Source organism: Aquarana catesbeiana, linkage group LG09 (assembly GCF_042186555.1).
Source record: "Aquarana catesbeiana isolate 2022-GZ linkage group LG09, ASM4218655v1, whole genome shotgun sequence".
NCBI classification, from domain to species: Eukaryota; Metazoa; Chordata; class Amphibia; order Anura; family Ranidae; genus Aquarana; species Aquarana catesbeiana.
In genome coordinates, this window is record NC_133332.1 from 34,607,165 (window position 1) to 34,624,319 (window position 17,155).

Here is a 17,155-nt window from a genome sequence, read left to right on the forward strand (position 1 = left end):
CTGTTGCGGATTTTCAATCTCTTCCTGACTAGTGAAACTGTTATCTGCAGGACAGGAAGTGACAGGAAACATCTTTAACCACTTCCAGGCCACCCACCACATATATACTGTGGCAGGGCGGCCCGGCTGCACAAAATCATATAAGTGTACGTGATTTTGTTCATGCGGTATAGGGGGCGCCACTCCCACTGTGATTGCACACAGCAGGAGCCAATCAGTGAGTCCGGCAGCCATGATGGCCGCCACAACCCGCCGATCATTTTGTGGAGAGACGGAGCAGCGGTCTGCCTATGTAAACAAGGCAGACCGCTGATCTGTCAGGGAGCAAAAGAGAGATCTTGTGTTTCAGATCTCTCTTTATCTCCAGTGTATCCATCCCCCACACAGTTAGTAAGCACCTCCCAGGGAAACACTTAACCCTTTGATCGCCCCTGGTGTTAACCCCTTCCCTGCCAGTGTCATTTATACAAGTGACAGTGCATTTTTTTTTAGCACTGGTCCCCAAATAGTGTCACTAAGTGTCCAATTTGTCCATGGCAATGTTGCAGTCCCGCTAAAAGTCGCTGATCATCTCCATTACTAGTAAAAAATAAAAATGCCATAAATCTATCACAAGCCTTAACTTTTGCGCAAACCAATCAATATACAATTATTGGGATTTTTTTACCAAAAATATGGTAACTTATTCTCTCTGGAGAAGAGACGCTTGAGAGGGGATATGATTTCAATTTACAAATACTGTACTGGTGACCCCACAATAGGGATAAAACTTTTTCGCAGAAGAGAGTTTAATAAGACCCGTGGCCACTCATTACAATTAGAAGAAAAGAGGTTTAACCTTAAACTACATAGAGGGTTCTTTACTGTAAGAGCGGCAAGGATGTGGAATTCCCTTCCACAGGTGGTGGTCTCAGCAGGGAGCATTGATAGCTTCAAGAAACTATTAGATAATCATCTGAATGACCGCAACATACAGGGATATACAATGTAATACTGACGCATAATCACACACATAGGTTGGACTTGCATCTTTTTTCAACCTCACCTACTATGTAACTATGTAGCAAAATAAATATTGGCCTAAATTGATGAAGAAATTTGATTTTTTTACATTTTTTTATTGGATATGTTTTACAGCAGAAAGTAAAAAATATTGTTTTTTTTCAAAATTGTTGGTCTTTTTTTGTTTACTGTGAAAAAAACAAAAACGCAGAGTTGATCAAATACCACCAAAAGAAAGTTATATTTGTGGAAAAAAAGGACGTAATTTTTATTTGGGTACAGCATGGCACGACCGCGCAACTGTCAGTTGAAGTAACACAGTGCCGTACCACAAAAAATGGCCTGGTCATGAAGAGGATAAACCTTCTGGAGGTCAATTGGTTAATGTTGTCCTGGATAGTAGTAAACCCCGACAGGAGTTCTTGTTGAAGTTTTTCCTGCACAGACAAATTTAAACAGCTGCTCTTAGGGTGATATCTTCACTTTCCAAGTGCTTGCTTTTGGTGATAGGAGCATTTTGGCCTTTATATGATTGTGTCTTGTCTTCTATTGGCACTCCTCTTGGTATAGGGGAGGGCTTTGCCACCAGGTGATACTTTTCCCCTTTCCCCCTCCATACCCTCTTCTATTCTTTATTTCCTTGTGTATTGTACTTCTATACTTGGTTTCACTTGTATTGTACAACATAAACTACCCGATTTCTTTATGAAATAAAAAATGCATAAAAAACCTGATAGGAGTTCTTATCCTACTCTATTCTATCCAATAGATTTAAAAATGTATAAAATAAAAAATAACATAATTGTCTCCATCCCCATGAGGTTTCCATTTGGGCCTTTTCCAAGCAGCTCCAGGCTACAGCGCCCAGAGCCTTCTCAGAATGTTTGTAGACTTTCTACTGTATTTCCAGCTCAGGCACAAATTTACATACCGTATTTATTGGTGTAAAACACGTGCCGGTGTATAACACGCACACCAGGTTTAGCAGGGAAGTTTAAGGAAAAAACCTTACACTTAAATGCCCATCAATGCAGCCTTATCAGTGTCCATCTGCAGCCTTGCCCAGTGTCCATCTGCAGCCTTGCCCAGTGCCTCTGCAGCCTTGCCCAGTGCCTCTGCAGCCTTGCCCAGTGCCTCTGCAGCCTTGCCAGTCTCTTTGCAGCATTGCCCAGCTGCTGATTATTTAAAATTGGCACTGATCTCCACTGACTGTGAGTGGAGAGAAGCGAGCGCCGGCAATATACACAAAGCCGAGTTTACTCGGCTAGTTTTGGCTCCTCTCGCAGTCCTGCCCCTGACTGTGAGTAGAGCCGAGAATAGCCGAGTACACTCGGCTATGTGTATATCGCTGGCGCTCGCTCCGCTCTGCTCACAATTAGTGGAGATTGGCGGGGATCGGCGTATAACACACACCCACTATTTTCCCCTGATTTTAAGGGGAAAAAAGTGTGTATTATACGCCGATAAATACGGTAATTTATATGGGAATAACGATTACATGTGTATGCATACATAGGTATGCTGCACTAACATTTTCATCCAAACTCTATATTTATTATTTTAGAAGCCAATATAAAGGAAAAACAGAGGTCATAAAAGCATTTGTGTGGTTCAGCCAATCATTTTTTTCATATTGGATCTCTGTGGTCCATGTAACCAAGGCCATGGCAGGAACATGCCATTACCTACATACTGTGTTCTACAAGATGTCCCTCTTTATTGTTTCAGAAAGTTGGGAGGTATGACCTTGCATATCTGTTCAGTCAACACCCAAATATACATTTCCACACTTTTTGTTTTATTCTGTACCAATAAACAGGTTAGTTTATGGGTTTCATAGTAGTTTTGCACTCTTTTCAAGAGCCTTGATAGTGTGGATCTTTACTGCAGGTGATTAGACTTTTGATCTTTCTTTACAACAGTTTCAGTGACACACAATAAGAACATTTCTTTACTGGAATATACAGGATCTTATGTGATATGTTTGATGTTAGAAAAAGGGATAGAGACCTTTTTTTTTACTTTTCTCACTGCTGTTAAATTGGATGAGATATTTTATTTATATCATATAAAGGCCAATATGTACTAGTGACACCTCATCATTAGTAGGGATCAGCCCGATGTTCGAGTCGAACCGGGTATGGATTTTGGGGGGACCCCACGCCATTTTTTTAAATTTTGGCGTGGGGTTCCCCTTAAAATCCATACCAGACCTGAAGGGGCTTTGCCCCCCCACTCCAAAGCACCTTGTGCCTGTAATGCAACCTTCAGGTGCTGGACCCTGTGTAGTGGAATCCTGGACACCACAGCACTAAGGCATTCCTGCAGGTTGCTGTACAGGTCCAAGGGAGTGGACCTTCATGCTAAAAGGGTACAAAGTCTTTGAAGGTCCATGTGACATAACCCGCCATGATGGGTGAAGGCTGGACCTCTGGCTTAGGCTATTGACATGCGGCGGGAGTGGTAAGTGGCCCTGTGAAAAACCAGGGTCCAATTATTATATATTCCTCTCCAACAATGTGTTTAAAAACTGACATTTTTTTTTTTTTAAGTTTTCCTTGCTATGCTTGCTTTGCCCACTAGAGGGCATGGTTTTGCTGCTCTGTGTTTCTCTTCCCAGAGGTGCACAAGCCAAGGGAAGCTTTTGAAAACAAAAAAAAAAATGTTTTGTTTGCAATGCTTTTTTTACCCACTAGAGGGCATAGGTGTGCTGCTCTGTGTGTTCTCCTCCACGGGGGTGACCATGGGCTCGTGCATGTGGCCCTTATGACCGAGGGAAGCTTTTTTAAAGGCTAAAGTCACAGTTAGTTGCTGTCCGGCGGAGGGGACACAGAGCAGTCTGTCCTGGGTGACACGTGAGTCCTATGGGTGATGACAGACACAACCTAATTATGCTGCAGTAGTTGGAAGAACAGTTCATTGTATAAGATTCTTCCAAGGGGGGGATTTGTGGTACTGAGGAACTTGTGTATTTCTGTCACAAAGCCAGTTACCACTGCTTCAGCAAGTCATGTCTTCCAGAAAGCAATCTGGGGGGAGCGCTACAGCAAAGGGCACATGTGTCCCATCAGTGGCCCCTGTAGAGTCTTAACGGAACTCTGCTGCAATAACCTCACCTGAAAGACCGGATGACAGCGGGCAATCTGTGCAGCTGCGTCTATCTGGCATTGTGCCTGCTACCAATGCTTTTACCTCAGAGTTTATTACTAAAGAGGACCTGGCATCAGCTTTGGCTGGTTTAGAGGGCAAAATTGCCGGAATGATTGCTTTTGTCACACAAAGTGGCAGGAAGCGTGACAGGTCCCCTTCTCCTATTCCTCCTATATTGGAGCAAGACTGGGTTGACGAGGTAGAAGAGGTAATGGCCAGTCAGGGAATTGATATCCAAACAGAAGAATCTCCCTCAAGTGATTCAGAGCCTGAAGAGGCTCAGTTTATATCAGCCTCTCAATCACAAATGCTTCTCATTCATTCTCTTGTACAAATGGTTCATACAGCTTTTAAGTTACCTCCAGTGGAGGTCCTTGAAACACCTTGTTCCTCCCTGGGTTCTTTGAAACCACAGCAGGGTACACAGGTGTTTCCCTTTCACCCACTCTTGAAGCAGGTGATATATTCCGACTGGGGGCACCCAGACAGAATATTTGTGCCTCCTAGGAGGTTTGCTCTGTTATATCCTATGGAGGAAAGCTTTACCAAGAAGTGGAGCATACCGGTTGGGGATGCAGCGGTTTCCTCCCTGAGCAAGACCTTAACTTGTCCAGTAGATAATTCACAGGTCTTTAAGGATCCTGCGGATAAGAAGCTGGAAGCCTTGTTAACGGCATCCTTCGCCCTGACAGGTTCCACTATTCAACCCGAAGCAGCAGCAATTGGGGTCTGTCAAGCCTTGAAGGATCAGACTAGACAGCCCAAACGACCAGAGGATTCTGTTCAGGATGGAGCAGAACTGCCTCAGGCTCTTTGCTTTGCTATAGATGCACTGAAAGACTCCATGCAGCAGATCCCCCGCATGACTCTTTTGTCTGTGCACATGCACAGAATTGTATGGCTAAAAAGCTGGTCAGCAGAGCTCCCTTGTAAGAGGATGCTAGCTGGTTTTGCTTTTCCTTTTGGAGAACGTTTAATTGTGGATGATTTTGATAAGTACACCAAAAAGATATTTGGAGGATAGAGTTCAACCCTTCCTGTGAAAAAGGTAGCTACATGGCCCTCTTTTAAGGTGTCACGTGCTAATTCCTCAGATTTTTCAGGCCCTAGGCAGTTCTGACAGCACCAGGGATCTGCTGCCAAAGGTAAACAGCAGGGCCAGGGCCAAAAGAGTCCAAAAGTCTGCTAATACTGGCACCAAACTTTCCTTTTGAAGGGACGCCCCCACTCCTGTGGGTGGGGGGAAGGTTGCTGCAGTTTGCAGGATTGTGGGAAACACTAATTCAGGATAGGTGGGTCATCTCCACAGTGACTCAGGGGTACAGGCTGGAATTACACTGTTACCCTCCTCAAAGATTTGTAAGGCCCATCGTTCCCATGGACCTTTCAAGAAAGGGCCTATTACTCCAAGCACTAGACCATTTAAGGCAGCAGGGGATGATCATGGAGGTCCCAGTTCCCAAAAGGGAAGAGGGTTTTATTTAAATCTGTTCACGGTTCCAAAGCCAAATGGCGACATAAGACTAATTCTGGATCTAAGAGCACTGAACCGTTATCTCTCAGTGTGGCCCTTTCGAATGGAATCAGTCCGCTCTTTCGTGACCATTCTCCAAGAAGGAGATTTTCTGGCATCCGTAGACCTCAGGCATGCATACCTGCAAGTGCCAATTTTTCAACCTCATCAAAGGCTTTTGCGCTTTGTCATAGAGGAACAACAATATCAGTTTGTGGCTCTGCCCTTTGGGCTCACAAAGGCACCCCGGGTCTTCACAAAGATCCTAGCACCCATACTGGGTCTTCTAAGATCTCGAGGATCTTGATTGCAGGCTACTTAGATGATCTCCTACTCAGGAATCAATCACTGCAAGTTTTGATAAGAAACGTGACCTTTACGATCCAATTCCTGGAACATCTCGGATGGATCATAAATTCCGAAAAATCGGCCCTAAAACCAGATCAAAGTCTGGAATACTTAGGCCTTATCATGGACACAGTCCAGGCAAGAGTGGTCTTGCCTCCAAGAAGGGTCGAGGCCCTAAAGGATCAGATTCAGCGGGTAAGCCGAAAGAGACGCCCATCTGTTCAACTCTGTATGAGTCTTCTGGGAAGAATGGTTTCCTCATTTGAGGCAATTCCATATGCCCAGTTCCATTCCAGGGCATTGCAGCAGAACATTCAGTCTGCATGGAGCAGGAAGATGCAGGCTTTGGATTCCTGCATGATCATAACCCCCAAGGCTTGAGGAAGTCTCCCCTGGTGGTTAGTAGACCAGAATCTGGTACAGGGTAGGTCTTTTCTTCCACTGTCATGGAAGGTAGTGACCAGAGATGCCAGTCTTTCCGGCTGGGGCGCAGTCATGAAAAGTTCCACAGTCCAGGGGAAATGGACTCTGAAGGAACAGGGATTGCCCATCAATGTGCTAGAGCTGCAGGCAATACATCTCGCACTGAATTATTGGACGTCAAAATTACAGGGTCACCCGATAAGTGTGCAAACCGACAATGCCATGGCTGTGGCCTATGTCAACCATCAAGGTGGCACTAAGAGTCATCTGGCCCACATGGAGGTCAGTCATGTGTTATCCTGGGCAGAAAGGCATGTGCCAGTGCTGTCTGCCATCCACATTCCGGGGGTAGAGAACTGAAAAGCGGACTATCTTAGCCGCCAACAGATACATCCAGGAGAATGGTCTCTGCACCTACAGGTGTTTATGCAGATTTCCCAGCGGTGGGGTACACCGGAAGTAGGCCTGCTGGCATCCAGGTTCAACTGCAAGATTCAGCAGTTTGTATCCAGAGCAAGAGATCCACTTGTGATCAGGATAAATGCTCTGGTAGTTCCCTGGACTCAGTTATCTTTGATTAATGCATTCCCCCGATTCCTCTTCTGCCACATCTTTTGCGCAGGATCCGAGAGGAGATGACATCAGTCATTCTGGTAGCTCCGGCCTGGACCAGCAGGGCCTGGTATCCGGAGGTAGTGAGATTAGCAGTAGGCAAGCCTTGGAGGCTTCCACTCTGGCTCGATCTACTGTCATAGGGGCCTATATTCCACACAAATTTACGCTAGCTGAATTTGACGATGTGGCTATTGAAGCCAGGATGCTAGGAGATCATGGTATCTCAGGACCAGTGGTAACTACATTTGTGATTGCCAGAAAGGCGGTAGCAGGAAGGTTTATCACAGGGTTTGGAAGGCTTACATTGCATGGTGTGAGTCCAGAAGTTGGCATCCTCACAGATATTTGGTAGAGAGAATTCTCTTTTCTTCAGCCAGGCTTAGATAAATGATTAGCCTTGACAACAATTAAAGGGCAATTTTCAGCCTTATCAGTGTACTTCTAGAAGCCTTTGGCTTCACATTCCCTGGTCCGGACTTTTCTTCGGGAGTGACTCACTTATTGCCTCCCGTTAAATCACCTCTTTTTGTCTGTGGTACAGGAGCAGCCTTTTGAACCAATCAAAAAAGTTCCATTCTTTTGACACAGTTGGCTTTTCTTTTTGCAATTACTTTGAGTAGAAGGGTCTCCGAATTGGCGGCCCTTTCCTGTAAGGAGCCGTATTTGATTTTGCACCATCACAAAGTGGTGATACATCCTGTTCCCCCCTTTTTGCCTAAGGTAGTTTCTGAATTTCATTTAACCCAGGACACTGTTCTACCTTCTTTTTTCTCTCAGCCTGGCTCGCCAGAAGAGAAGCAGTTGCACCTTTTGGATGTGGTGTGGGCGGTCAGAGTCTACCTGGAAAGGTCTGCAGGCATCAAATGTTCTGATGCGTTTTTTGCCGGAAGGCCCCAAGAAGGGTCAAGTGGCTTCTAAGGCGTCCATTTCACTTTGTATTCGCCGGTTAAGCACTCAGGCCTATGGCCTGAAAGGTAAAGCTCATCCCTTTGGAGTTAGAGCTCATTCTACCAAGGGTGTTAGAACCTCCTGGGCTTTTCACCATCAGGCATCAGTGGTGCAAATTTGCAAGGCCACTACTTGGTCTTCGGTACATACGTTCACAAGATTTTATCAGGTGGATGGTAAGGCAGCAGAGGACTCGGCATTTGGCCGTAGTGTCTTGCAGGCTGCTGTATAAATCTGATGGTGTTTTCATACAGTGGGTCTCCCTCCCCTCAAGGCTATTGCTCTGGGACATCCCAGGTAGTAATGTATATGGCTGCTCTGTGTCCTGTGATGTACAAGAAAGAAAACTTGATTTTTTCTTCACACTTACCTCTAAAATCTATTTCTTTGAGTACATCACAGGACACAGAGGCCCCTCCCCTCTCTTTTTGGGAGTTCATTGCTTGCTACAAAACTAGAGTACTTCCTGTATGTGAGGGGTTATATAGGGGATCACTTCCTGTTTTTGGTTATTCTACCAGTGTCCATTCACCTATAGGTGGTGCATAACCCATGTAGTAATGTATATGGCTGCTCTGTTTCCTATGATGTTCTCAAAGAAATGGATTTTTACAGGTAAGTATGCAGAAAAAATCCAATTTTTACTGAGACTGATTCAGTGGAAGATGGAGTATAATGATGCCTCCTACACAAGCACTAGGGATGAGCTTCGAGTTTCAGTCAAACTCATGTTCGACTCGAACATCGGCTGTTCGCCAGTTCGCTTAACAGCAAACAATTTGGGGTGTTCGCGGCAAATTCGAAAGCCGCGGAACACCCTTTAAAAGTCTATGGGAAAAATCAAAAGTGCTAATTTTAAAGGCTTATATGCAAGTTATTGTCATAAAAAGTGTTTGGGGACCTGGGTCCTGCCCCAGGGGACATGGATCAATGCAAAAAAAGTTTTAAAAACCGCCATTTTTTCAGGAGCAGGGATTTTAATAATGCTTAAAGTGAAACAATAAAAGTGTAATATCCCTTTAAATTTCATACCTGGGGGGTGTCTATAGTATGCCTGTAAAGGGGCGCATGTTTCCCGTGTTTAGAACAGTCTGACTGAAAAATGAAATTTCAAAGGAAAAAAAAGGCATTTAAAATTACTCACGGCTATTAATGAATTGCCGGTCCGACAATACACATAAAAGTTCATTGATAAAAATGGCATGGGATTTCCCCACAAAATTTAAAAAAATGACGTGGGGGTCCCCCTAAATTCCATACCAGGCCCTTATCCGAGCACGCAACCTGGCAGGCCGCAGGAAAAGAGGGGGGGACGAGAGAGCGCCCCCCCTCCTGAACCATACCAGGCCACATGCCCTCAACATTGGGAGGGTGCTTTGGGGTAGCCCCCAAAACTCCTTGTCCCCATGTTGATGGGGACAAGAGCCTCATCCCCACAACCCTTGCCCGGTGGTTGTGGGGGTCTGTGGGCGGTGGGCTTATCGGAATCTGGAAGCCCCTTTTAACAAGGGGACCACCAGATCTCAGCCCCCCCCCGTGTGAAATGGTAAGGGGGTTTTGTACCCCTACCATTTCACAAAAAAAGTGTCAAAAATGTTAAAAATGACAAGAGACAGTTTTTGACAATTCCTTTATTTAAATGCTTCTTCCTTCTTCTATCTTCTTTCTTCTATCTTCTTTCTTCTATCTTCCTTCGGGTTCTTCCTTCATCTTCATCTGGTTCTTCTCGTTCTTCTGAATCTTCCTCCGGTGTTCTCGTCCGTCATCTTCCTCCACGGCACCGGCTTCTTCTTCCCTTCATCTTCTGGGCCGCTCCGCATCCAGCATGGTGGGAGGCTTCCTCTTCTGACGGTTCTTAAATAAGGGAGGGCGGGGCCACCCGGTGACCCCGCCCCCCTCTGATGCATGGTGACCCCGTACATCAGAGGGGGGCAGGGTCACTGGGTGGCCCCACCCTCCATTATTTAAGATCCTTCAGAAGAGGAGAAGCGTCACACAGCGGGAGCCTCCCATCCCATAATGCTGGATGCGGAGCGGCCCAGAAGGCGAAGGGAAGTGCCACGGAGGAAGATGCCGGATGAGAACACCGGAGGAAGAACCAGAAGAACCAGAAGAAGAAGAATATGGAGGAGGAAACCGAAGGAAGATAGAAGAAAGAAGATAGAAGAAAGAAGAAGCATTTAAGTAAAGGAATTGTCAAAAACCGTCTCTTGTCATTTTTAACACTTTTTTTGTGAAATGGTAGGGGGTACATTTGTACCCCCTTACCATTTCACACAGGGGGGAGGGCCGGGATCTGGGGTCCCCTTGTTAAAGGGGGCTTCCAGATTCTGATAAGCCCCCCACCCGCAGACCCCAACAACTACCGGGTAAGGGTTGTGGGGATGAGGCCCTTGTCCCCATCAACATGGGGACAAGGTGTTTTGGGGGGCTACCCCAAAGCACCCTCCCAATGTTGAGGGCATGTGGCTTGGTACGGTTCAGGAGGGGGGCTGCTCTCTCGTCCCCCCCTCTTTTCCTGCAGCCTGCCAGGTTGCGTGCTCAGATAAGGATCTGGTTTGGATTTTTGGGGAGACCCCACGTCATTTTTTTTTAAATTTTGGCATGGGGTTCCCCTTAAAATCCATACCAGACCTTCAGGGGCTGGTATAGATTTTGAGGGGGACCCCACACCATTTTTTTTTTTTAATTTTGGCCGGGGTTCCCTTTAATATCCATACCAGACCTGAAGGGCCTGGTATGGAATTTAGGGGGACCCCCACGTCATTTAAAAATTTTGGTTCGGGGGTTCCCCTGTGGGGAATTCCCATGCCGTTTTTATCAATGAACTTTTATGTGTATTGTCGGACCGGCAATTCATTAATAGCCGCGAATAGTTTTAAATGACTTTTTTTCCTTTGAAATGTCATTTTGCTGTCACACTGTTCTAAACACAGGAAACATGCGCCCCTTTACAGGCATACTATAGACACCCCCCAGGTACGAAATTTAAAGGAATATTACACTTTTATTGTTTCACTTTAAGCATTATTAAAATCACTGCTCCTGAAAAAACTGACGTTTTTAAAACTTTTTTTTGCATTGATCCATGTCCCCTGGGGCAGGACCCAGGTCCCTAAACACTTTTTATGACAATAACTTGCATATAAGCCTTTAAAATTAGCACTTTTGATTATTCATGTTCGTGTCCCATAGACTTTAATGGTGTTCGCGTGTTCAAACAAATTTTTTGCCTGTTCGCATGTTCTAGTGTGAACCGAACCGGGGGTGTTCGGCTCATCCCTAACAAGCACATTCCAAGAATGCTCACTCTTTGTGGCACCTCTGTTGTGTCACCTCTGAAGAAATGTCCCTCTTTTCTTTTTGTTTCAATCCATAAACTAAAGAATGTTTATCTATTTTTATTTTTTTTTCTGAAAAATGCAAAACCCTCTCAGGTACTCATTGCAATTCATATGTCATGTTTTTGTTGCATTTGTTTTTTCTTAGGGTACAAAGCACATAAGGATCAAAACTCTCATGGTGACAGCTATCCTAATATTGGCCTCATTTTTGGGCTTGTTGCTGTTGTTGTTTTTATTGGTGTGCTTGGGCTCATTATTTGGAAGAAATACTCAGGTGAGTGAAATTCTGTGTAGCACATAGACCTAGAGATTGGCTTCTACCCAAGTACTGTCACGGGATAGGTTACATGCTTCCCCATAACAGGAAGGGCCATGTTTTGTGATGTATTAAATATATATAATCACTAAATGAATGTTTGCATTCCAAAATAATTACCAAACTGGCAAAAAATTTGGGATGTAACCGATCTGTTATTTGGCTCGACAAAGGGCTTGACATCCTGAAAGTATGGCCAATTTGTTGATTTTTTTTATAACTTAAATACATTTTAATTCAGCAGTACAATCCTCATTGTTTATAAATTGCTATATATTGAGCTATTTTGCGAGGATATGCTTGCTGGCACTTTGTGCTTTGGAGCAGGTGCTGTTCACCACTTCACCAGGAATTGTTAGGACCCTTTGCAGATAATAAGCAAACATAATTCTAGGAAGCAGCACTAGAGGGATATCCAGCAGGAGGAAGGCAGTCATGATTTCTCTATATCCTTAGCTATCACTAGAGGGATTACCAGCAGGAGGAAGGAGGTCCTGATCCCTCTGTATGGGGGGTTAGCAACCTGTAGATTGCAGACAAGTGACTTGTAGACAGGGTTAGTGCAAGGATTTTTTTCTACTCAGGCGAAGGGGCATTTTTCCGCCCCCCCTGCACACTTTCACATGACTAGGGATGAGCCGAACACCCCCCGGTTCGGTTCGCACCAGAACCTGCGAACGGACCGAAAGTTCGCACGAACGTTAGAACCCCATTGACGTCTATGGGACTCAAACGTTCAGAATCAAAAGTGCTCATTTTAAAGGCTAATTTGCATGGTATTGTCCTAAAAAGGGTTTAGGGACCCGGGTCCTAACCCAGGGGACATGTATCAATGCAAAAAAAACTTTTAAAAACGGCCGTTTTTTCGGGAGCAGTGATTTTAATGATGCTTAAAGTAAAAAAAAAAAAGTGAAATATTCCTTTAAATATCGTACCTGGGGGGTGTCTATAGTATGCCTGTAAAGTGTCGTGTGTTTCCCGTGTTTAGAACAGTCCCTGCACCAAATGTCATTTTTAAAGGAAAAAATCTCATTTAAAACTGCTTGCGGGTTTAATGTAATGTCGGGTCCTGGCAATATGGATGAAAATCAGTGAGACAAACACCATGGGTACCCCCCAGTCCATTACCAGGCCCTTTGGGTCTTGTATGGATATTAAGGGGAACCCCGCACCCAAATTAAAATAAGGAAAGGTGTGGGGCCACCAGGCCCTATATACTCTGAACAGCAGTATACAGGCGGTGCAAACAAGACAGGGACTGTAGGTTTGTTGTTAAGTAGAATCTGTTTGTCATTTTGAACGGGTACATTTTTAACGTGTTTAGCTCCAGCCAAAAAATCTTTTTTAAGCTTTTTGGAAAACATAGGGAAGGGTTATCACCCCTGTGACATTTGTTTTGCTGTCTTTCCTCCTCTTTAGAAGATTTCACCTCACTTTTTGTCCCAATGACAAATGCTTTTTGAGAATTTGGGTTTTTTTGTGGAACAAGGATTGGAAAGCATCAGTGGAAAGGAGAAATGTTTTTCCCATATTAACTCTTACAGGAGAGAATTTCCCTTCCTAGGGGTAGATTTACTCTCACTTCCTGTTGTCTCCTTCTTTTCGCAAGTAGGAGTCGTTTGTAAGTTAGATGTTGGAAAGTAGGGGCCTGCCCTATATACTCAGCAGAAATTTGGGCCTTAGGTGTTGTTGTGGCCACAACACTGTAAGCCCTCACAGGGCCCTGCTGTGAAATATTAGATCAAGAATTGTAATTACATGCCCCTGTTGAACAGGGGCAGAAAAACTGGGCCTTTGGTGGTGGTGGTGGTGGTGCTGGTGCCACAACACTGTAAGTCCTCACTCACTCTTGGTGGGTGCAGAAATGGGCCCTGCTGTGAAATATTAGATCAAGAATTGTAATTACATGCCCCTGTTGAACAGGGGCAGAAAAATTGGGCCTTTGGTGGTGGTGGTGGTGCTGGTGCCACAACACTGCAACCCCTCACAGACACTCTAGTTGGAACGCAGGAACAAGCCCTGCTGCAAAATATTGCATCAAAAATTGTAATTACATGCCCCTGTTAAACAGGGGCAGAAAAATTGAGCCTTAGGCACTGGTGCTGGTGCCACAACACTGCAACCCCTCATAGACACTCTAGTTGGAACGCAGAACGAGCCCTGCTGCAAAGTATTGCATCAAAAATTGTAATTACACGCCCCTGTTAAACAGGGGCTGAAAAATTGTGCCTTAGGCACTGGTGGTGGCGCCTAGAACCAAAAATGTTCTTACAAGCTATCAGCGTGATGATTGAGGAGGAAGAGGATAATTACTCAGGGATAGTCACTCAGCATCAGCATAGGCAGTCTTTGAAGGGATCTGAGATTTCAAAAAAAATTATTCGGTTACATCAGCATCAGGTGCTTGGTAGCTGGTGGTGATCCAAGACTGATTCATTTTTATGAAGGTCAGTCGATCGACCAAGTCGGTGGACAGACGCACCCTGTGATCGGTTACCACGCCTCCAGCAGCACTGAATGTGCGTTCTGAAAGAACGCTGGATGCAGGACAGGTCAGTAGCTCAATTGCATACTGTGCAAGCTCTGGCCAGTGATCCATCCTCAAGACCCAGTAACCCAGAGGATTTTCGGTGGGAAAGGTGTCCAAGTCTAATCTTGCCCCTAGGTATTCCTGCACCATGTAAAACAGACGCTGGCGATGGTTGCTGATACCGATCATACCTTGGGGCTGCGGACCAAAAAATTGTCTGAACGCATCGTCAGACGGCCACCTTCTCCACCGCTCCTTCTTTGACTGACCGAAGCCTCAGCAACACGTTGTCCAGAAACAGGAGTTTGTAACCTCCCAGTCTCTGGGAACGCGTTGCACAGACCTTTCTGCAAGGCCTCCCGAAGATGTTTCATCCTCTGCTCCCTCTGCGATGGCAAGATAAGGTCTGCAACCTTACCCTTGTAACGTGGATCAAGGAGGGTTGCCAGCCAGTATTGGTCCTTCTCCTTGATACCACGAATACGAGGATCCTTACGCAGGCTTTGCAGGATCAGGGAGGCCATGCAGCGTAGGTTTGCTGAGGCATTCGGTCCAGAGTCCTCTGGGTCACTAAGGACGACATGGTCCGCAGCCACCTCCTCCCAGCCACGTACAAGTTCATGTGTTTCTTGGGACTGATCCCTTAAAGACTGCTGCTGATGCTGAGTGCCAGGCTCCACCTCCATACTGACACAATCTTCCTCCTCGTCCTCTTCCTTTGTGATCGGCGGGCATGCAGGAACACTGTCTGGATAAAGGGGGCCTTGAGAGCTAAGGAAGTCCTCCTCTTCCTGCCTCTGTTCTGCCTCAAGTGCCCTGTCCATTATTCCACGCAGCGTGTGCTCCAACAGGTGGACAAGGGGGACAGTGTCACTGATGCATGCACTGTCACTGCTCACCATCCTCGTGGCCTCCTCAAATGGTGACAGGACAGTGCATGCATCCCTGATCATGGCCCACTGGCGTGGGGAAAAAAAAACAAGCTCCCCTGACCCTGTCCTGGTGCCATAGTCGCACAGGTACTCATTGATGGCCCTCTGCTGCGTGTGCAGCCGCTGCAGCATGGCCAATGTTGAGTTCCACCTGGTTGGCATGTCACAGATTAGGCGGTTCTTGGGTAGGTTAAACTCCTTTTGGAGGTCCGTCAGCCGAGCACTGGCATTATATGACCAGCGGAAATGCACACAGACTTTCCTGGCCTGCCTCAGGACATCCTGTAAGCCCGGGTACCTGCCCAAGAACTGCTGCACCACCAAGTTAAGGACGTGAGCCAAACAGAGCACATGGGTCATTTGTCCCTGTCAGAGGGCAGAGAGGAGGTTGGTGCCATTGTCGCAAACCACCAATCCTGCCTTAAGTTGGCGTGGCGTCAACCACCTCTGAACCTGCCCCTGCAGAGCTGACAGAATCTCTGCCCCAGTGTGGCTCCTGTCCCCCAAGCACACCAGCTCAAGCACCGCATGGCATCTTTTGGCCTGCGTACTTGCGTAGCCCCTTGAACGGCTACGGAGCACCGCTGGTTCCGAGGACAAAGCACAGGAAGGGGCCATGGAGGAAGAAGAGGAGGGGGTGGAGGAGAGAGGTGTGTCACAATCATTAGCATTTTGGAGGCGTGGTGGCGGAACAACCTCCAACACTACTGCACCTTGTCCTGCATCCTTCCCAGCTGCCAGCAGAGTCACCCAATGCGCCGTGAAACTTAGGTAACATCCCTGTCCATGCCTATTGGACCATGAGTCAGCGGTAATATGCACCTTACCACTGACCGCCCTGTCCAGCGAGGCATGGACATTGCCTTCCACATGCCGGTAGAGAGCCGGAATCGCCTTCCGTGAGAAAAAGTGGCGTTTGGGTACCTGCCACTGAGGAACCGCACATTCCACAAACTCACGGAAGGGGGCAGAGTCTACCAACTGAAAAGGCAGCAGTTAAAGTGCTAGCAATTTTGCCAAGCTAGCATTCAACCGCTGGGTATGTGGATGGCTGGGAGCAAACTTCTTTCGGCGGTGCAGCAGCTGGGGCAGGGAAATTTGCCTGGTACAATCTGACGTCGGTGTACCAAAAGCAGATTGCCCACAAGTACTTGGCTGTGACACACCTAATTCTACACCTTCATTCCTCTCAGTGCAGGTCTCAGAGAGGACTGAAGGTATAGTGGGGTTGGAAATCTCAGCTGATGAGGAGCAAGGAGAGGTCCTCTTTTTTCTTTGGTGTGGGTCTTTTAGATACGCTTGCCAATGAACTGCATGGCAGGTCAACATATGTCTGGTCAAGCATGTGGTACCCAAGCGGGAGATGTTTTGGCCACGCGAGATACGCTTGAGACATATGTTGCAAATAGCAGCGGTGCGATCTGATGCACTCGTCTCAAAAAAGGCCCACACCAAAGAACTTTTTGAATAACACGCAGAGACTGCAGCGCCCTGCACATGTGGAGCTTTGGGGTGTGATGCAGTCAATGTGCTGCCCTTAGGCTGGCCCCTGGAGGGCATCCTGCCTCGTTGGTGATGTGCCGCCTCCTCCTCCTCCTCTCTCCTATCAGGCACCCACGTTGAGTCAGTGACCTCATCATCCCCTCCCTCCTCATCACTGGAGCAAACCTGGCAGTATGCTGCAGCAGGGGGGCATGACTGCCAGATTGCTGTCCTTCTTGGGCACCCCCTCTGTCCGTGCTCATGTTACTGCCTTCATCGAGCTCAGTATCATCATCAGAGCCTTCCAAACGCTGGGCATCCTCCGGGAGCATGTACCCAACACTGTGGTCAAACAGTTCGAGGGAATCCTCAGGAGGACATGGTGGGGCTAGGGAAGGAGTCACTGATGACATTGAGCTGAGGGAAGAGGCCGCTGCTTTGCCAGACAAAGTACCCTGGGCATGGGTGAGAGAGGATTAGGAGGATGAGGACGGCTTGGTCATCCACTCGACCAAGTCTTCCGCATGTTGTGGCTCAACACAGCCAGCTGCC

The 17,155-nt window shown here is 46.6% G+C and overlaps 1 protein-coding gene across 3 annotated transcripts in view; it reads left to right on the top strand.

The window, feature by feature from the left end:
- LOC141107498 (major histocompatibility complex class I-related gene protein-like) overlaps positions 1-17,155 on the top strand; it is a 90,199-nt gene that overhangs the window by 61,886 nt on the left and 11,158 nt on the right. For all 3 annotated transcript variants that reach the window (XM_073598267.1, XM_073598269.1, XM_073598270.1), the window contains one exon: positions 11,489-11,617. In XM_073598267.1, coding sequence (XP_073454368.1) covers positions 11,489-11,617 — 129 coding nt within the window. The remainder of the gene's footprint in view (positions 1-11,488; positions 11,618-17,155) is intronic.